Raw genomic sequence first — 19,198 nt, forward strand, 5'->3', positions numbered from 1 at the left:
GCGCACTGCGGGAGGACAGCCATGCCTGACTAGTTCTGGAGACATCAGCTACTGTGCACGTGTGAATGTGTCAGCATGGTGCTGCAGGTAGACATTGCTTCCTATTCCTGTGGCCCCCTCCAAATGAGATGCTGCTGCTTTCCACATTACTCCTCCACTGATCCCAGTTGAAGGTTTTTAGCCCCTTGCACCAATTGACTGTCAGGTAAAGTTTGGGAGAAGACCTCCAGCTCCTCCACGTGGCCAGACACAGGAGTCCAACAGCAGACTATCAACGCTTTGCTGATGCATTTGACCCTTCCAGGTGTTTGCATTTTGTCCGATTATTCAGGTAACTGTCAGGGCCGTCAAACATTGAGGAGACATGTTATTTTGTTCTGTGCCCCTAAGGTGTGTAGAGAATACGGAATGAAAATGTGTAGAAAGAATCTTCAATTAGCTTCCCTGGTATAACAGAATCCTACAGAAGCGATGACCCCACTGTACTCATGTCACTTTTTAAATGAGCTGTCCATTTGTGCGACTTCCCTGTTTTTTCTAAATGGCCCTGCAGCTTTGTCTCCAAGTATTGAAACAATTCACATACCAATGGATCACTGTGTTGGTATGATCAGCATTCTTTCAGGCGTTGTAATCCAGATCATAACAACATGTAGTTTTCTTCTGGTTCTTTTGCTAATCGTAATTCTGAATCCTTTATCATCGTTTCTTCTGCCATTGTGTTTCCTTTTCTTACTTACTCTTGCACAATCCTCTGTGAGCTCCTCTACCAAGTCTCCTATATCCTTGTCAAAGGGTAATAGTTACATTTGCAGTCTCTCCCCATGACTGACATCAAGAATTGGGGACAACACCCTTGTAGATCTTCTGCTATACCCTCCAGAAGTCCTTGTTGTCCTTGCTAAAGTGTGGTCCCTAATTTGGCACATTATATTCCAGCTGAGGCTCGAACTGTTGTTTTGTAATGGTTAATGTAACTTTCTTATCTGATTTGTACTCTTACTTCTCTTTCCCTCCTCTTAGGCAGTCCCTCAGGGTTGAGGGTGACTAGTTTGCACTCCAGTTCTGAAGTGATCTGCAGACTTTGCTATAAATGGGACAAGAGGTGCTTGATAGGGTGGTTGCTTGAAAGGTGCTCCAAAGAGATTTGAAGTATTCAGTGCCTTCCTGGGCACTCCTTCATATGAGTTGTCACATCCCACTCCCTCCTGTGAGTTGATGAGGATTCTACATTTTTTTTAAACTATTCTTGAAATCTTTTTCCTGTCCTCCTGCAATTCTAAACGTAGCTCGGAGTAAGAGTACCTGTTTTGTGAGCTTGATATTGGGTACACCAGAGCCAGCTGAGTGTAGTTAGAACCGGGGCGATGGCCCGGGCAGGGATGTTGCTATTGATCCCTGTATCCTCCCAATATTGGACAGTTTTGCAGCAACATCATTGGGGGTTCCCTTCAGGTGCCTGCTGCCTCGGAAGCACCACTGCTGCCTGATTGACCATGAGCTTGACATTATTTTCCTCGGATGGTCAAAGGCTGTCCTGATGCACTGAGGTGCTGATGAATCTCATCACCCATGTCTACCGTTGCTGAGAGGTGGCTTCTGAGGTTTGGAAGTGGTCCATGTTTTCCAGCATCTTATCATGGATTTTTATGTGGCAGTGTTGTACAGTGGGGGCAGGTTGATAGAAGACTTTTGTCTTCTGGATGTTTAGTGTAAGACCATCTTCTCGTACAATTAAGTGAATGAATCAATGACAAGCAAGTGTTATCTGCAGCCTCTGTATAGATAATTCTTGTTCTGGAGTGGAGTCACTGAAGGTTGAACCATCGTTGCATCATCCTAGAACCATAGAACACTACAGCACAGAAAAACAGGCCATCCGGCCATTCTAGTCTGTGCCGAAACGTTATCCCGCTAGTCCCATTTACCTGCACCCAGTCCATAACCCTCCAGACCACTCCCGTCCAAGTATCTATACAATTTATTCTTAAAACTCAAGAGTGAGCCTGCATTTACTACATCAGATGGCAGCCCGTTCCATACTCCCACCACTCTTTGAGTGAAGAAGTTCCCCCTAAACCTTACCCCTTTCACCCTAAAGCCATGTCCTCTCGTACTTATCTCTCCTAATCTAGGTGGAAAAGCCTATTCGCATTTATTCTGTCTATACCCCTCATAATTTTGTAAACCTCTATCAAATCTCCCCTCATTCTTCTGCGCTCCAAAGAATAAAGTCCTAACCTGTTCAATCTTTCCTTGTAACTCAACCCCTGAAGACCCGGCAACATTCTAGTAAATCTCCTCTGCACTCTTTCAATCTTACTGATATCCTGTAACCAGAACTGCACACAATACTCCAAATTTGGCCTCACCAGTGTCTTACACAACCTCACCATAACATCCCAACTCCTGTACTCAATACTTTGATTTATGAATGCCAGGATGCCAAAAGCCTTCTTTACAACCCTGTCTACCTGCGACGCCACTTTCAGGGAATTATGTATCTGAACTTTCAGATCCCTTTGTTCCTCCGCACTCCTCAGTGCCCTACCATTTACTGTGTATGTCCTCCCTTGATTTGTCCTTCCAAAATGCAACACCTCACACTTGTCTGCATTAAATTCCATCTGCCAGCTCACTTGCACTCCAGTGGGGTGCTTATAAGAGGTATGGGGCCAAATTGTGGTGAGGAAGATCAAGAAGAGGGTTGGTGCAATGACACATCCTCCCTTCTTACCCCACTCTGCACTGAGATTTGGTCTGTAGTGGACACATTGTTAGAACCACAGCAGGTATGTTATCAAGTTGGAGATATAGAATAATGATGAATTTATTGGGGCAACTAAATTTGGGAAAGGTTTTCTGCATTCCCTCTTGGTTGACAGATTCAGTATCTCTTTGACGTTTTAAAAAAAATGCCCTGTCAGTTAGTTAATGCTGTTTCCTGCATTTTTCTTGGAATTATCACAAGGTGGAGACCACGTCCATTGTGACTGTTGATGGACTGAATCCACACTGCGAATGGGTGTAGCTCTGGCAGCTGGCAGGACACTGCTGAGGTAGACTCGTGGGCTGACTTTCGTTTGGGTGACAGCGAATCGTGTAATTGCCTGTGTAATTGCCATCATCAGATTTGTCTCCTTTCTTGAAGATGGTGATGATTTATGGCATCCCTGAGGTCACCTGGCATGTGCACCTCTTTCCAGATATGGAAGATGAAGCTGAAGTTTCTCTGACAGATTTCAGCAGGGATACCAGCTGCTTCAGAGCCCTTGCTGTCTTTCAGCTGATATATGGCCACCTTAGCATCTTGTTGGTCTGGGCCGGTGATGGGATTGAACCAGACAGTGTGTGGTAGGGTGGAGTCAGCTACTCAAGCCAAAATATTCTCAATTCTGGAACCCTTGGTAGTGTTCCTTCTGATGGGCACTAATGGTCTGTCTGTCCTTGATAAGTTCTCATCTGTTCTTGGCTCTCAGTGAGGTGAACCTTTGGGTATTTGGCCCATAGATCGTGTATTCCTCTACTGATGAAGGCATGGATGCCATATAGGTTTTCACACAGTCTTCTTCTCCAGTCACGTTCAAAGATTTGTGCACATACGTCCACAGGCTCTCTTCCTTCACCTCAAGTGTCAGTAGGTTCTGATTTCCTCCCCTCACTCTTCCTGCTGAAACGTCTCACCTCGCACTTGTCTGTGTTTCCTTTTGTCAGCTGTGTGTCTGCCTTTCCTCAGTGTTGTTTGCTGTAATGCTGAGATTGTTTATTCGTTATGTGATCAGGGTGTCACTGACAAGGCAGCCATCTATTGTCCACCTTCTTTCCTCTTGGCTGGTCCAGAGGCCACACGAGGCAACCACATGGTTGGGTCTGGAATGACACTTAGGCCAAACTGGGTAAGGATAACAGATTTGCTTTCTTGAAGGACAGATATGAGCCAGGTGTTTTTACACGTAACATTCCAGTATTTTATTGATTGCTGTTATCGATACTGCTTGAATTTCAGTTTCCCAGTTAACATGGTGGGATCAGACTCGTGCCTCTGGTAAGGTAATCCAGGTCTTTGGAGACATCATGTCCTCTACAAACATGCAAATTATAGAGTCATAGACTGGTACAGCATGGAAACGGGCAATTCAGCCCAAATCGTCCATGCCGACCAGTGGGTACCCTTCTGTATTAACCCCATCGCCCAGCATTAGTCCATAGCCTGCTATGCCTAAGCAATTCAAGTGTTCATCTGGACTCTTCTTAAATGCTGTCAGTGAGCCAGCTTCAGCCACTGTCTCAGGCAGTACATTCCAGGTACTTACCACCCTCCCCCTCATATTATGTCCAGTCAGAGTCCACAGAGCAGATCTCATTGCCCTGAAACTGCCGCTGTGCCAGGCTGTTTATTCAGTGCAGCTCTGATACAGTCTCCTGCCGGGGAACCAGCTCCCAGCCAGGGACATCTCAGCACAGCCAGCCAGCAGCACTCACACAGCAGCTTTGACATAGCTGGTGAGTCTCTGCTCCCTGGACTCACGGGCTTTCAATGCTGTTAGTGTGGGCAGTGCCATCAAATGCTGTAAATGTCTTTGATATTCACAAACATTCTGTAACACTCAGGACACATTAGAAAATTAAAGCTATTGCTAAAATTAAAAACATTCAGCAGTTCTTGGACATTTTTAAAGTTCTATAAAACATTCACACACTAAAAATCAACCCAAGTAATTGAAGCTAACTTAAATAAATAATAAATGCTTACCTTATTCCAGGCAGCTGTGTGTTCCCATCCCCGGCCCAGGAGCTGGGAATCCCACATCAGGCGGTGCTGCCCCACTAGCTCCACCTGAGCAGCACAGGGGCACCCGCCGGCAGGGCGACTGAGGCCGACTCCGGTGCTGGGAACGGGCTTGCACGAGAATGCTCGGGTAACTCCCAGAATATTCACTTGCATCAGAGCACCAGATCTGCCCCATCACTAGCTATCAAACACGGAAGTGGCAAGCTTCCCTGTCCATGCAGTTCATTCCTTCTGGGAGAGTGGAGGTGCATGGAATAAAATGGAGCTGGAAGGAAGTAGCAGTAGTAGCATGGAGACTGGGGGAGGAGGGCAGAGGAGGATCAGCCAAGGAAAGTGGACGAAGATGTGTATTGGGGGTGGGAGTGGGTACTTGAGCTGGTAAGGGGGCGACGGAAGTGAAAGCCGTCTGGCATTGGCGTTCGGAGAAGGTGAAGCCTGTGAGTTGCTTTCAGAAATCAGGGCAATAAGAGCATCTGGGTTGGAAACTGGAGATCATGTGATGAGATTCGTGTGGAATAATGTCTAAAAATGTTTGAAAGAGTGTGTGAGGAAGTGAGATTGGAGATGAGGAGAATGCAACAGAGTAGTCATGAGGGTCACATTGGGGTGTTGAGGGATGAGAAGAAACGGCCACAGCCTGGATCTGAAGACTAATGCTTTATTCATGATTAATATCAGCTGTGATGTCATTTGTGTGCCCCCTGCAGTGTGTATTCATTTACAAGTGGGGTTTGATGGTTGGATCATTACTGCTGTCTAAGGGGTAATGCACTGTGAACACACAATTCCGCATTGTCCTGGGATCTCTTTATCCTCCCAGGGTTTTGTAGTAGACGTGGTACAGATGGGGGCTCAAGATTGGGGTGTGAGTCTTTTTATAAATTATTTGTTTGGTGAGCCATTGCTTCCCTCGAGTTTGTCAGAGTTTTACAACAGAGTGGCTTGCTGTCTCTTGACAATAAGAATGAAATTGTATGTAGGCCTGAAAGGTACCTACCCTGTGATGGTGTTGAGTGCAGTGAGCATGGCGCTCTCTTTATATTATAGGGTGAATGTGCTCCTTGGAAGCTATTAACAACTTTTGACAAACTCAACTGAGTTTTGTGCCTTATGGGATTCCTAACTTTTGACTGATCTGTACAGACTGTTCCCTCCTGTGAGTTATGCGAGGCACACTTTGCCTCCTTGAAGCAGTTGGCCAGATCCTGGGTCAGTCTCACATTTGAGGAGGAGGGTCAGAGTTACTGATGTTCTTTCTACAATCCAATCCCCAGCCCAGTTACAGATGCAGCAGATTGCCCAGCAGCAGCAGCAGCAGCAGTTCCAGGCTCAACAGGCTGCACAGCAGCAGCAGCAGCAGCAGCAGCAGCAACAACAACAACAACAGCAGCAGCAGCAGCAGCAGCAGCAGTTCCAGGCACAGCAGCAGCAGATAATGAAACTGCAGATGCAGCAGCAGCAGCAGCAGCAGCAGCAGCAGGTAAAAGGACAGCGAGACGCACCCGTGCTCAGGGATAGGTGCTTCAGCACAGCAGTCCTCGGACAGCTTTCCGTCCTGAATCAGCGGTCAGGCAAGAGTGAGAAACCGAGGGCCCGTTAGCCAAAAATAGTACTAGAGAAATTGGTGGGCTTGGAAGTCCCAGGCAGATGATGATCGATATCCTAAAGTTTTGAAAAAGATAAAGATTTCTTTATCAGTCGCATGTACATCAAAACACACAGTGAGATGCATCCTTCGCGTCGAGGGTTCTGGGGGCAGCCCGCAAGTGTCGCCACGCTTCCAGCACCAACATAGCATCCCCACAACTTCCTAACCCGTACGTCTTTGGAATGTGGGAGGAAACCGGAGCACCCGGAGGAAACCCGCGCAGACACGGGGAGAACGTACAAACTCCTCACAGGCAGCAGCAGGAATTGAACCTGGGTCACTGGCGCTGTAATGGCGTTACGCTAACCGCTACTAAAGAGGTGGCTTTAGAGATAGAGGGTACTCTGGTTATCATTTTCCGAAGCTGTGTAGCTTGAATTGTTCCTGTTGATTGGAGGGTAGCAAATATGACACCGATGTATAAGATCGGCACGGTAGTGTAGCGGTTAGCGCGACGCTATTACAGCGCCAGCGATCGGGGTTCGATTCCCGTCGCTGTCTGTAAGGAGTTTGTACGTCCTCCCGCGTCTGCGTGGGTTTCCTCCAGGCGCCCCGGTTTCCTCCCACATTCTAAAGATGTACGGGTAGGTTAATTTGGGGGTTTGAAGTGTCGCCGCACTTCTGGCGCCAACATAGCATTAAGAAAGGATGGAGAGAGGAACCAGGGAACCACCAACCTCTTGGTCAAACGTCAGTGGCAGGGACATGTGCAATCTGCAGGAAAGGATGTAATAACACAACACCTGGAAAAGAATAATAGGATTGAGCAGAAATAACATGGAATGTTGAAAGGAAAATCCATTTTGACTAATATGCTGGAGTTCTTTGAAGATGTGACCAGAATCGATAGAGAGGAACCTGTGAGTGTATTTGGATTTTCAGAAGGCTTTTGATAAGGTTCCACACAGAAGGTTGGCTAACAAAGAGCACATGGAATTGGGCTAATAATAGACTGGATTGAGAATTGGTTATCATCACAGAAAGTAAAGAATGGGAACAAAGAGATCCTTCTCAGGTTGACAGGCTGTGACCGAGTTGGTGCTTGGGATCCGTTTGTCCACTATCTGTATCAACAATTTGGCTGAGGGGACCAAATCTGCTAAACTGAGTGAGCAGGCTAGAATGTGACAGATGGAACACATTGTGGGATTGTATGTGCTCGTCCACTTCCATGCATGTAACATCTGAAAGGCATTCTGTGAACAGTGAGAGAGTGGGTGGTGTTGATGCTCAAAGGGACCTGGGTGTGCTTGTACACGAGTTGTTGAAGGCCAACATGCAGGTGCAGCAAGCAGAGCAAATGGTTTGTTAAGTTTATTGTCATGGGCATAGATGTCCAGGGTATAAATGCCATGAAAATGAGCTTTTTGCAGCCACAGCTCAGTGCGTTACAGACAGGACAAATGTAAATTACATAAACTTAAATTAACGCAAATTATACCTAGATTATATGACAAAATAAAGAAAAATAATGACATCCGTGCAATTTGAGAGATATATAGTCCAAGGTAGAATTAGGGTTTTTCAGGTCTTTTGTTAGCCTTCATTATGAGAGGATTTGAATACAGGAACTCTCATTGCAGTTGTGTAGGGCCTTGGTGAGACCACACTGGAGTATTGTGTTCAATTTAGATCCTATTTCAGAAGGGATATGGGAGATTCCAGCGAAGATTCAGGAAGCTGGTTCCAGGGATGGTGGGTTTGACATATGAGGAGAGATTGAGTAGATGGGGACTGTATTCTCCAGAGTTTAGAAGAATGAGAGAAAATCTCATTGAAATCTACAAAACTGTTAAAAGGGCTTGACAGGCTGGATATAGGGAAGGTGATTCCTCCCGCTAACAACTCTAGGATCGGCACACAGTTTGAGAATAAGGGGTAGATCATTTAGGACTGAGATAAGGAGAACTTTTTTCACACTCTGGATTCTCTACCCCAAAGGGCTGTGGATACTCAGGCATTGTACTCATTCAAAGCAGAGATTGACAGGTTTTTGGATATTAAGGGAATCAAGGGATGTGCTGGAGATGATGCTGAGGTAAAAGTTGAGCAATAATTGACTGGAGGGCAGAGCAAGGTTGAATAACCGGATGGCCAACTCGGCTCCTGTTTATTCTGAGCGGTCACATTCCAATTCTTCATGCCAGCTGACTATCCAACTGTGTGAGCAGCCACAGTTAGATATGGTCTGTTGTCCTCTAGCCCCTGCACACATGCACACTGAGAGTGGCATGGACTGGACGGTAAGTGTGAACAGCCACCTCGGCTGATTTTTGTCGTTTCCTTCTTTCTACAGCCAAGTTGCTTCTTCTGGCTAACTTAGCATAGATTACCAATTGGAAGTGGGCTGAATTGTTTGGTGCTCCATGGTCATGTCCTTGACTCAACAACATATCACGCAAGTTGTTGCACAGCTCAATACATCAGAATGTTTGGTGCTCCATGGTCATGTCCTTGACTCAACAACATATCACGCAAGTTGTTGCACAGCTCAATACATCAGAATGCCCCTCATCAGGCAGTAGTGATGTGAATGCATCTCACACCCTCTGTCCTTTTCTGGGATAGTCACAACCTTCTGTACTTGAATTGAAATTGAGTCATAGAGTCAAACAGAATGGAAACAGGCCTCTCAGGCCCACTGTCCACCTAAACCTTTCCCAGTTTCCAGCATCTGGCCTTCTATGTCATGGTATTTCAAGTGCTCATCGAATGCATTAAAACATTCCAAGAGTACCTGCTGGATCCAGGTTTCAACCACCCTCTGGATAAAAAAAATTCTTCCTCAGATCCTCTCAGAACCTACTACCCATCCCTCTGCTTACAGACAACTCTGCTAAGGAGAAAAGTTTCACTTTTTACGTACTTATGCCCTTCATACCTCTGTTTGGTTCCAAATATTGAAAAAAACCCTGTTCCTTTAAAACTGAAGAGAGACTTACAGACTTGCAACATTGTAAGGAACTTTGACAGAAATCATTAAATGTCTGATCTAGGGGCAAATTGTGGTTACCGATAGTGGGGGTTTATTGTATGTAACTTGGTTCATGAAATAGTGGACTTGGTTAGCAAAGGAATAACGTATTCCTGCAGCACTGCTTAAATGTCAGCCTTAAGAACAGCATCTAACTTGCAGGTGAGAGTGGTGGCTTAGACGTCATTGTACTGCAGAAGGACATGGTAGTGGTAGGAACAGGCCTGTCATTGTATGGCAGTTGGTCTGGTACTGATGGGTGTAGTCCTGCCACTGTGGCACGGGGAGCAGCGCTGCTGGGTACCACACTATGGCAGTAATGCAGTAGGTTGGTGTAATGAATTTACTGAGCTCATGTACTAGTTTAACATTCTCTTTGTTCGTACAGAGATTGATGCAACAGCAGCTCCAGCACCAACAGCTCCAGCAGCATCAACAGATCCAACTCCAGCAGCTTCAGCAGCTTCAGTCTCAGTCTCAGCCCCAGTCACAACTGGCACCTCAGTCCCAGCCACAGACCATGGTTGCACAGGTACCTGGCCAGTCGGGGCAGGTTTCCATGTCTTCACCCTTAACGCAGCAGCAGCAGCCACCACCCATCAAGCTTCAGGCCCCACAACAGGTAGTCACCCTTTCATTGGCATCACTGTGCTGTGGACCGTAACACTGGCATCAAGAACTGAGCGATGGTGCGGGACTGGGGTGGTATAACTGTCACCTCTCACCTCAGTGGTGTTGGAGAAAGACTGTCATTTGGTGTCAGAGGATCAGCTGTGACAACATGAACAATTCAGGTGGAACTTTCTTGTATCCTAGTATTCCCAGGTCTACCTGTGTGTGAGAAATGCTGGAATCTCACAGCACAGGAGCCCACTTGACCACCATGCCTGGTCTTGTCCTCTGAAAGCTCTATCCAGATTGTTTCCTCATGCCTGCCAGTTTTTTCTTTTTAATAATACATTTAAAAATCCTTTTTTGAAACTTTTATTTGAACCTGATTCTACCACCCTTTCAAGCAATTCACATCAGACCACAGCAGCTCTGTCAAATACTCCTCATTTCCCTCTTGTTCTTCTGTAAGGGATCTCAGATTTATTCCCACCACCAGTGGAAACAGTTTCTTCCACTTACCGAAGCCTGTTAACACCAGTAATTTTGATCCCCTCTATTAAAATAGCCTTTGGCCTTCTCTGCTGTAAGGAGAACAACCTTGGGTTCTCTACTCAAAGCCATCTGCAAACATGCTTCATAAAATCAGTATTAAAGCACACATGAGTGAGATGGGAGGGAGCTGATCATTTCATTTTAGTCCAGACAGAGTGATTGAGACTTTTATATCTGGAGTCAGCATAACCTGCCATGACTGGTGAGGCCCTGCCTACTGAGAGGTCATCCTACGCCTGTAAACAAACGGGCACACCCTAAACAAGCCCTACCCCTAGAACTGGCTTCACCAAGCCTCTGCTTTTCAATGGCTTGTGTCAAAAGGTAGAACCCATAATGCAATGTGACCTCATCTTAAAGTCATTCCAGTTGTTGCAGAACACATCTATTTCTGTGCCTTGCTTTGTTAGCTTTGGCTGGGAAACAGTTGAATGTTGTCAAGAATCATAGAATGGTGCAGCACATAAGGAGGCTATCTGGTCCATTGCTCCTGTTCTGGCTTTTACAAGAATAATCCCACTCTGCTGCTCCTTCCCCAACAGTCCTGCAAATTTTTACCCTGACGTGTTTATTTGGTTCCCTTTTGGAAGGTGTTATGGGATCTGAATACACCAGCCTTTCAGGCAGTGTATTCCAGATCACAAATCGTTGAATAAAAAAGCGTAGTTTCATCTTGCATTTAGTTTTTCCCGTAAACCGCTGTTGTTACTTCATTTATCATAGCAAAGAGGGAGGCTGTTCAGCCCCTTGGGTCTATGCAGGCCCCCAACAGCAATCCCATCAGTCCCTTTTCCCACTCCTCACTTCTTTGTTGTCTTCCAATTTACCCTTACACCTTCCAATCGACTTTCCTTTGATTCTTCTGCCCTTACCCTGCAATAGGGACAATGTACACTGGCAATTAACCCACCATTACATCTTTGGACGGGAGAGGAAACTGGAGCACCTGGCTTGAATACTCTGGTTAAATGATGCTTTTTGGTGTTATTTCCTCCTGAAGAAGCCCTTCTGTATATCAATACTGTACTGGTTGACAGTCCAATTCTGAACATGTCTTAAATAACAAGTAGATCAGTGGCAGTGTGCAGAACTCAGTGTACAAAGCCATTGGTATAATTTTTATGCTTTTGTTTCAGGTCCGTACACAGTTTCCACAGGGGCAGGCAGCTCAAGCTCAGGCCCAGGCTCAAGCACAGGCTCAGGCTCAAGCTCAAGCACAGGCCCAGGCCCAGGCGCAGGCCCAAGCCCAAGCCCAGGCTCAGGCACAGGCCCAAGCCCAGGCCCAAGCGCAAGCCCAGGCCCAAGCGCAAGCGCAGGCCCAGGCTCAAGCGCAGGCCCAGGCTCAAGCGCAGGCCCAGGTTCAAGCACAAGCACAGATAGGAGCAGGAGGCCAGGTAAGGAGAGTGGTGTGAGTGTCTGTTGTCTGCCTCAATGCATGAGTTGATCAGGGTACTGTAATATTTCTGGTGTATTACTTTGTTTCTGCAGGTTCCTTTTCCCGGCTGTTAATTGCACGTTTTTTGTAAGGCAACCTGCTTCTGAATAATAAATCAGCCCTTCCTCCAATTCTTTCCTCCTCCTACTTTGGGCATTTGTAGCAGCAGAAGAAAATTTATGCCTGTCATTAATGTTTTTAATGGTTGCTGGTATCCTGCTTTAGGGATAATAGAGACATAGTCTGAATATCACATTGCATATTCTGGGTAGTCTAGTTTCTGGTGCAGGTGCATCACTATTCACCTCATTGTTTTCTGAAACAAAGCACAGGTCTCCCCCCACCTCTCAGTGGCGTCGGTGCTGATGCTGAGTGTCTGGCATATCCACACGCAGACCTTGGTTTCCAGCGCTAGTGTTGCTATCTGTCGGCAAGGCATCTCCTGCCTTCCATCTCTGCTGCTTCGGTGGATCCTCATGGATTCCCCAGGGCCGCAAGTCAATGAAGCGAGTCGTCGGCTCCTGGGAGAAAAGTAACTCAGTCTGTTTTTATTATTTATTTGAATTAGTTTCAATGATTTTTAGTAAATAGACATGCTGTTTAGATATTTAAGTTTAAAGAAGTTTTATACATTTTTAATTTTTAAAAAATATTTTCATTTATCTATATGTCCTCTCTGGCTGGCTGCCTGTACTGAGGTCTCTGAGCCTGGGAGTAGGGTCTCACTGGCCGACTGCCTGTGCTGACACTGAGGGTGCTCAGCACTGGACCATGTCAGAGTGCTGGGATCCAGTGTCCCTGACGCTGGAACAGCAGCTTGGTACGGGTAGGTGGCCAGCAGTTGTGGAAGATCTGCCCCGTTAACTACTTGTTTCTGATTTAGTTTACAGACTGTCACTGGCACGGGTGTGGTGATGGAGTCAGTGGAAGAGATGGAATCAGAGAGAGCTTTTGCTAATGAAAATTTTTTTTCACCTTTAGCAAGTGAGCCAAGAACGCGAGGAAAACAAATGTTTAGTAAAATCAAAAAATCTGCAGATGCTGGAATCTGCAACAACTAGAGAAATGCTGGAAGAACTCAGCCAGTCAAGCAGCATCTGTGGAGAGAGAAACCGGACGGTGTTTCAGGTTGAAGACACATTTTCAGTTCTGGTGAAGGGTCTTGAACCTAGAACGTTGACTGGTTTCCCCTTCCACAGGTGCTGCTTGACTGGCTGAGCTCTTCCAGCATTTCTCTACTTGTTACAAATTCTGGAAACCTGAAATAAAAACAGAAACACTCAGCAGGTCAGGCAGCATCTGTGGAAAGCAAATCTGTTAACGTTTCAGGTCAGAGATCATTCATCAGAATTGAACCAGGGAGAGAAGAGTTTTAAGTTACAGAAAGGGTGAGCATAGGGATTATCTGTAATAAGGTGAGGTCAGAGGTGCTGTGGGGTAGGGTTGTTAATGGGACAGTTAGAGAGTGACACACCAGTGTCATGTTTTGCAAGTAGCAGGTCGGAGTGAGATAAGGTGGAATAAATGTGCTGATGGATGACTTGCAGCAAAAACAGCCAGAGAAGGTCAGTTATCACAAGTTGGAGAATTCACTGTTGAGTCTGGAAGGCTGCAATGTCCCCAGACAGAAGATGAGGAGCTGTTCCTCAAGCTTGCTTTGGGTGTCATTGAACCAGTACAGAAGCTCACAAATGGAGAGGACGGAGTGGAATGGAAAACTAAAGTGACGGGCAACAGAAAGTTCAGTATCACTCCTGCGGATGAGAATTGTACTGCAAAGCGATCGCCCAATCTGCGTTTGGTTTCTTCCTTGTAGAGGAGATCACATTGTGAACACTGACTGCCGTAGAAGATGTGCAAGTGAATCACTGCTTCACCTGGAAAGACTGTTCGGGACCCTGAATGGTGGGAAGGGAAGCAGTGAAAGGGCAGGTGTTGCAGCTCCTGCTGTTGCATGGGGAACAGTTGTTGGTGACGGAAGAGCAAACCAAGGAGTCACAAAGAGAACAGTCCCTTGGAAGTGCTGAAAGGGGAGGGAAGGTGTGTGGTAGCGGAATCTTGTTGGAGCAGCGAATCACTTGCACCTCTGTCAGTCTAGGCTACTTGTACTGTTTGATTTGCACTTCAGTAGTTAATGGTTAGCTGGCTTAAAAAACAAGATAATAAGTGCAGTCGGAATAGCCACCCCAACTAAAAATTAGGCACACGTTTACCACAGAGAAAAGGCTCTTCAGCCGAACATATTGTTGTTTACCTTTCATGTGAACTGCATTTGAAGTCCATGAGCTCACCCTATGCACATAAGCCTTCACTCCTGACAAACAGTTGTCTAATCCGGTCTTAACTGTTTACCTAATATCTGGTTCATTCACAAATACATTCCAAAGCCTCAACTCTGTGCCAGTAGAAAGCAGTTCCAGTTGTTCTGTGCAGTGGTAACAGCATTTAGAAAGTAGTGATGATATGGTGCATTTGAATTTTCAGAAGGACTGTAATACTACACTGGGTAAAGACTATGGGTTCAGCTTGCAGAGGAAGGGGCAGGGCATGGCAGCTCGATCTAATGATAACACTGGTGTGAAGTTATCCCATTTCACAATGCCTGGGGGTGGTGTGAAGTAAAACATTTTAAGGAGGGTTATTGGATGGTAGAAATAAAGGGCAGGAGCTTTGCAAAATAATACTTTCTTTCGACACTAAGGTCAAGAACGGAACATCAGTCTAAACCCACATCCAGTCTTGGAAACTGTGTCGTGAAGTTTCTTTGAGTGTTATTTATACTTCTAGGAGAGTAGCTCAGTTGGGAGAACAGTTGTCATATATGGCAGACTCTGGTACTGGTTACGCGCCTCATGACTGGCCAATGAAGAGGTAACCATCGGAAAGGAGCAAAAAAGTCACCTCGTTACTTAGCCATTGAGGAAGTATGATGAGACCAACTTGCTGGTCAACCTTAGATGATATTCCTACTGCTTATGGAAGCTGCAAAGATATGGTTAGATACAAGGACAGGCAGCGCACAATAACATTGATTAGAACTGTTGGTCAAGTTGGTGGACAGGCTTTTCTTCTGTCCCTAAAGTGTGTTATGACTTGTTGTGTATTATATCACAGAATGGTTGCAGCCCAGAAGGAGACCATTCAACCCATCGTTCCATGCTGGCTTTATCTCAGAGTGTAGACTGAGAGTTTTCCAGAATAACTTCCCCAATCAGTCTCTATCCAGCTATTGCCTGTCGGTCAGTGCATGTTGCGATGCTTCCCATTTTAATTGCCTCTCATTTCCCTTTACTGGCTGTCTGTGTTTCTGTGAACTAATTGAATCATTGGATCATCTGTCCTGCAGTCACTGCTCGAGCTGCCTCTTTTGTTTGAGTATTGCTGAATATAAACTTTATTTTTGAAAGCACACACGTCCTTTATAAAAAACACAAGGAGTAGGTGGGAAAGGAAGACATCTTGATTTCTGTTTCATTACTATTTAAAGAGTTTCACTTGAAGTGCCAGGACTGAAAATTGACCGGGAAAACAAGTACACCACAGCTATAAAAGGAAAGAAAATGAGATTTGGAGAACATGCTTTCTGCATTTTCCACAGTTGTAATCTGCTTTGTGACTTTTCCCCTTCCTCCTTTCCACTTCTGTTGTGTGGTGTACTGGTCAGTGGAAGAACAAAACCTCACTGAGGGAAGAATGATCGGGGCGTCGGAAAGAGTGCAGCACATTTCAATCAGTAAAACAAGAATGTGGCACCACTGTGCAGGTTCAGCTCCATCATCTTCAAGGCGACAAAGCATTGATGTGATATCTTTAATTAAAATTTAATATTAAAATGTTGTCATTCCCTCTGAAAGATTCTGAATGAATATTAGATGAGGGCAAGATCAGGCCCAGCTGGGGAACCCACTGACACACGAGACCAAACTCATGCATGTCGAATGGCTCATTGGGATGAAGTATCAGAGGCTACCAGCAAGCATCAGTATTGCTCTGGGGAAAGGGTGGAAGGTGTATGTGCTGCAGACACTAGCATCATCCCCCAGTTCAGTAATGTCTAAAAGCCTACTCACAAAGCGTGTTATCAATAACAATTTATCAGTTGGACATGTGGTCACCATTCTCATCTACATGCAAACCCATGCAAACTTTGGAACCTTTTCGTGCAGTTGTTGGTTAAATGGTCAGGTGAAAAACAATGTCGGTTTGTACCTTATAATCATTGAATATTTACTTGGGTTAAAAATGGTGCTTGAATTTTTTTCTGTAAATATATGCAAGGTACATTTACGTAAGTCCAAGAGTGGGTTAAAATGCTTTCTGTTGAAATGGTGCTGCAGTAACTACATTTGAGATCATCTACCAATTTCCATTGTTTAGCACCATTGTAGAATTTAACAAATGTGTGAGATACTGAGGTTTAATCTGAATTCTTTTCCATCTCCCACCAAAAGCAAATCTGAAATGAACCTTTTTTCCTTGGATGAAACAAGTCTATGAGTTAATTCCGGCGGGAACAGAAAAGCGAGTCTCTTTATTTTTCCCGTTAGATTCTGGGTGTGTTTACACTGGCTTTGCTCTTCCCTGTCAGATATGCCACACAACAGAAATGCTTAATATAACAGAAGTTAGTGACAGCTGCATGCTGCCCTGCATTGAAGACTTTGAGCCCACAGAGGACGTGTGTGCTTCCTTTTGGTCCTTGCAGCACTGCATTCTTGTTTTGCGATTATTTGTCTGTTGTCCCTCTGTCCTCAAAGATGATGTCTTCTCTGACCCGCACTGTGCGACCACGGTTCCCACCTGCCTCTGTTGCATCGTCCGCGCCTCAAAACTCCATTCCTCTGGGAGGACAGCAAATGGCTCAGGTATTTAACTGTACTGCAGGCTGCTCTGTAGGTTCACTTGTGGGTAGTGCTTGCTTTTAGTGCTTCAGGTTTGGATTTTGTAAACCAAAGGTTTGACTGAACTGTCATGAAATTCTATTTGGTTGTCTCAATATTTTTAATTCATCGTGTTCGGAGTAAGTGCTGCTTCTCTCTAAGATTAGGGCCAAAGCAAACTTTACTCTTTCCATTCAATTCAGTAATTCCTCCCCCTGCCACCGTGGTCCTGTTTCATCATTTGGAAATGTGTGAAGGTTGGGGATGGGCGAGGTGAGGGGTATGTAGGTTCATCGTGTGAGTGCAGCTTAGCGGCATGGCCGGCTCCCAGCATTACAGCGCAGAGTGGGGAATGACCATCACTACGAGAATGGAAAGAAAGAATGTTAGGCAAACTCCTTATCCTATTGGAAGCACCAAAGTAAGATTTAGTTTGGACAAATTTTGATAAAACCCTTGAACATTTTATGGATCATGTTCAAGTCTGATTGAAGATGATCTACATGATCTGCTTTGTCTCATTTATGTCATGTGGGAATGAGACACCGTATGTGGTGCAATCAGATCATCACCACTTTGTTTTCATCGAGTGCCCAAGTAAAAAGCAAGCTTTCAAGTTCCCAAGGTGTTTTGTTGATAGAAGCTAGCATTTGTGATTCTTGAGATCCACAGACCAGGAGATTGCGGGCTTTAATACACCTTGGTTAGAGGGGGGGAATTTAACCAGAGCTCCTGTTCCTGCTTCGGCCCAGCAACTTTCCAATCCCCACTTTGTAAGGTATTAATTTACAGATACCGGAATTGTTTGGAATGCCCTTGCATGGTTGAACAGCTTCAGGTACTCAGCAGTCATTTGGGCATGTGGGATAGGAAAGTGGAGGTGGGGGGGATATGGGGAGGGGGTCATGTTTGCTCATACAGACCCTTGTGCCATGCCAATAAGGGGTGTAATGGGGAGAAGAGGGCAGTAGTTTGGAGCATTAAAGGGCTTCTGTGTCTTTTAGGAACACCTGTGTCCATAATCCATATTGCTGCCACATTTGCTTGATCAAAATACTCTCGGTTAAATTTAATTTTTTTTCAAAATCATCTAAATTTCAAGAAGGGTGAAATGAACAATTTGCTGAATTAGAATTTTGAAGAAATGAGGGCTTGGAAGAACTGAGGTTTCACCCAGTCAACTTTCCAGAACTGGTGTTAATTTGGGGTTTGTGGTCTCGGATTTCTCTGTTGCATTAATTTTTGGTTTTTGAAACCCAGCACATATTGATGTGTAAATGCAGCTTCAGATTATATATCAGTGTGATGTTTATTTTATTAATGTTTTTTGGCTATTGAAAACAAATTAATTCAAAGCAACTATGGGCAGAAACTTGCCTCAATTTGGTCATTGTTTGCACGTCACAATCTGCCTCAGAGTGTCATCTTATGGAACCATGTTTATGGATTGCTCATTTTCTTTTAATCATATTTCCACTTAGAACTTATAAATAAATTTAACATAGCCTTTTATTTCTAGCATTGGAAAGTTGCAAACTGCATGAATCCCATAATGTTCCTCTTGATGTGCATCGGTGGTGCATGGTTCACACCTCAGTTGCTCACTTGAGGCTTTATCTTGCAGCATTATAAGTACTGCCTGTGTGTTTCATCAGAATTCAGAAGCATTCTTTATTGCAATATCAATGTTCCTTAAGTGCAACAGAGCAGGTGACCCCCCAAGCTCTATGGCTGGTTAACTCCTGCGACCTGTTGGAAGGTCATAACATTCTGTACATCAGGCAGAGATATTGTTGTGGTGTCTGAGAGTAGTTTGCCAGTGCACTGCTCAGTTGCCAGTGGGCAGAACTTTGCTAGTATAGATTTTATTATAAAATCAGGGAATAGAATATAGAGGAGTACGGAGACAGGACAAAACAGTACAGCACAGGAGCAGGTTCTTCAGCCCACAAAGTCTGCAAAAAACATCTACAAATATAGATTGACAGCTAAAGTACCTGCAAAAGAGGAATTCTTTTTTAATGTAATTTGAAAAGTAGGTGCTTTACAATATGCGTCATGTGTTTAAGACGTTTAATTATGAGGGAATGCAACTGTCTAACACTGCCCAAAGCACCTTAAGTGATTGCTGTTCTACCTCTCTTGTGGTAGACACGTTAGAGGATGATTGTATGAGCATTCCGTGCTCAGTAACACAAAACTCTGTAGGTGATAGGTGGAAGTAACATTTGGATAGGATATGGAACGTACTGTGGTCCTCCACGTTAACTTCAAGGCAGTGTTCTGGGCTCTTGTTGCAGCATGC

At 45.0% G+C, this 19,198-nt stretch overlaps 1 protein-coding gene across 3 annotated transcripts in view; it reads left to right on the forward strand.

Moving 5' to 3' along the window:
• Positions 1-19,198, forward strand: part of med15 (mediator complex subunit 15) — a 95,717-nt gene that overhangs the window by 26,119 nt on the left and 50,400 nt on the right. For 2 of the 3 annotated variants that reach the window (XM_052032053.1, XM_052032055.1), the window contains 4 exons: positions 6,067-6,272; positions 9,803-10,036; positions 11,715-11,972; positions 16,771-16,878. In XM_052032053.1, coding sequence (XP_051888013.1) covers positions 6,067-6,272; positions 9,803-10,036; positions 11,715-11,972; positions 16,771-16,878 — 806 coding nt within the window. The remainder of the gene's footprint in view (positions 1-6,066; positions 6,273-9,802; positions 10,037-11,714; positions 11,973-16,770; positions 16,879-19,198) is intronic. The other variant, XM_052032054.1, reaches the window with a different exon arrangement.

Source organism: Pristis pectinata, chromosome 17, assembly GCF_009764475.1.
Source record: "Pristis pectinata isolate sPriPec2 chromosome 17, sPriPec2.1.pri, whole genome shotgun sequence".
Classification (NCBI taxonomy): domain Eukaryota; kingdom Metazoa; phylum Chordata; class Chondrichthyes; order Rhinopristiformes; family Pristidae; genus Pristis; species Pristis pectinata.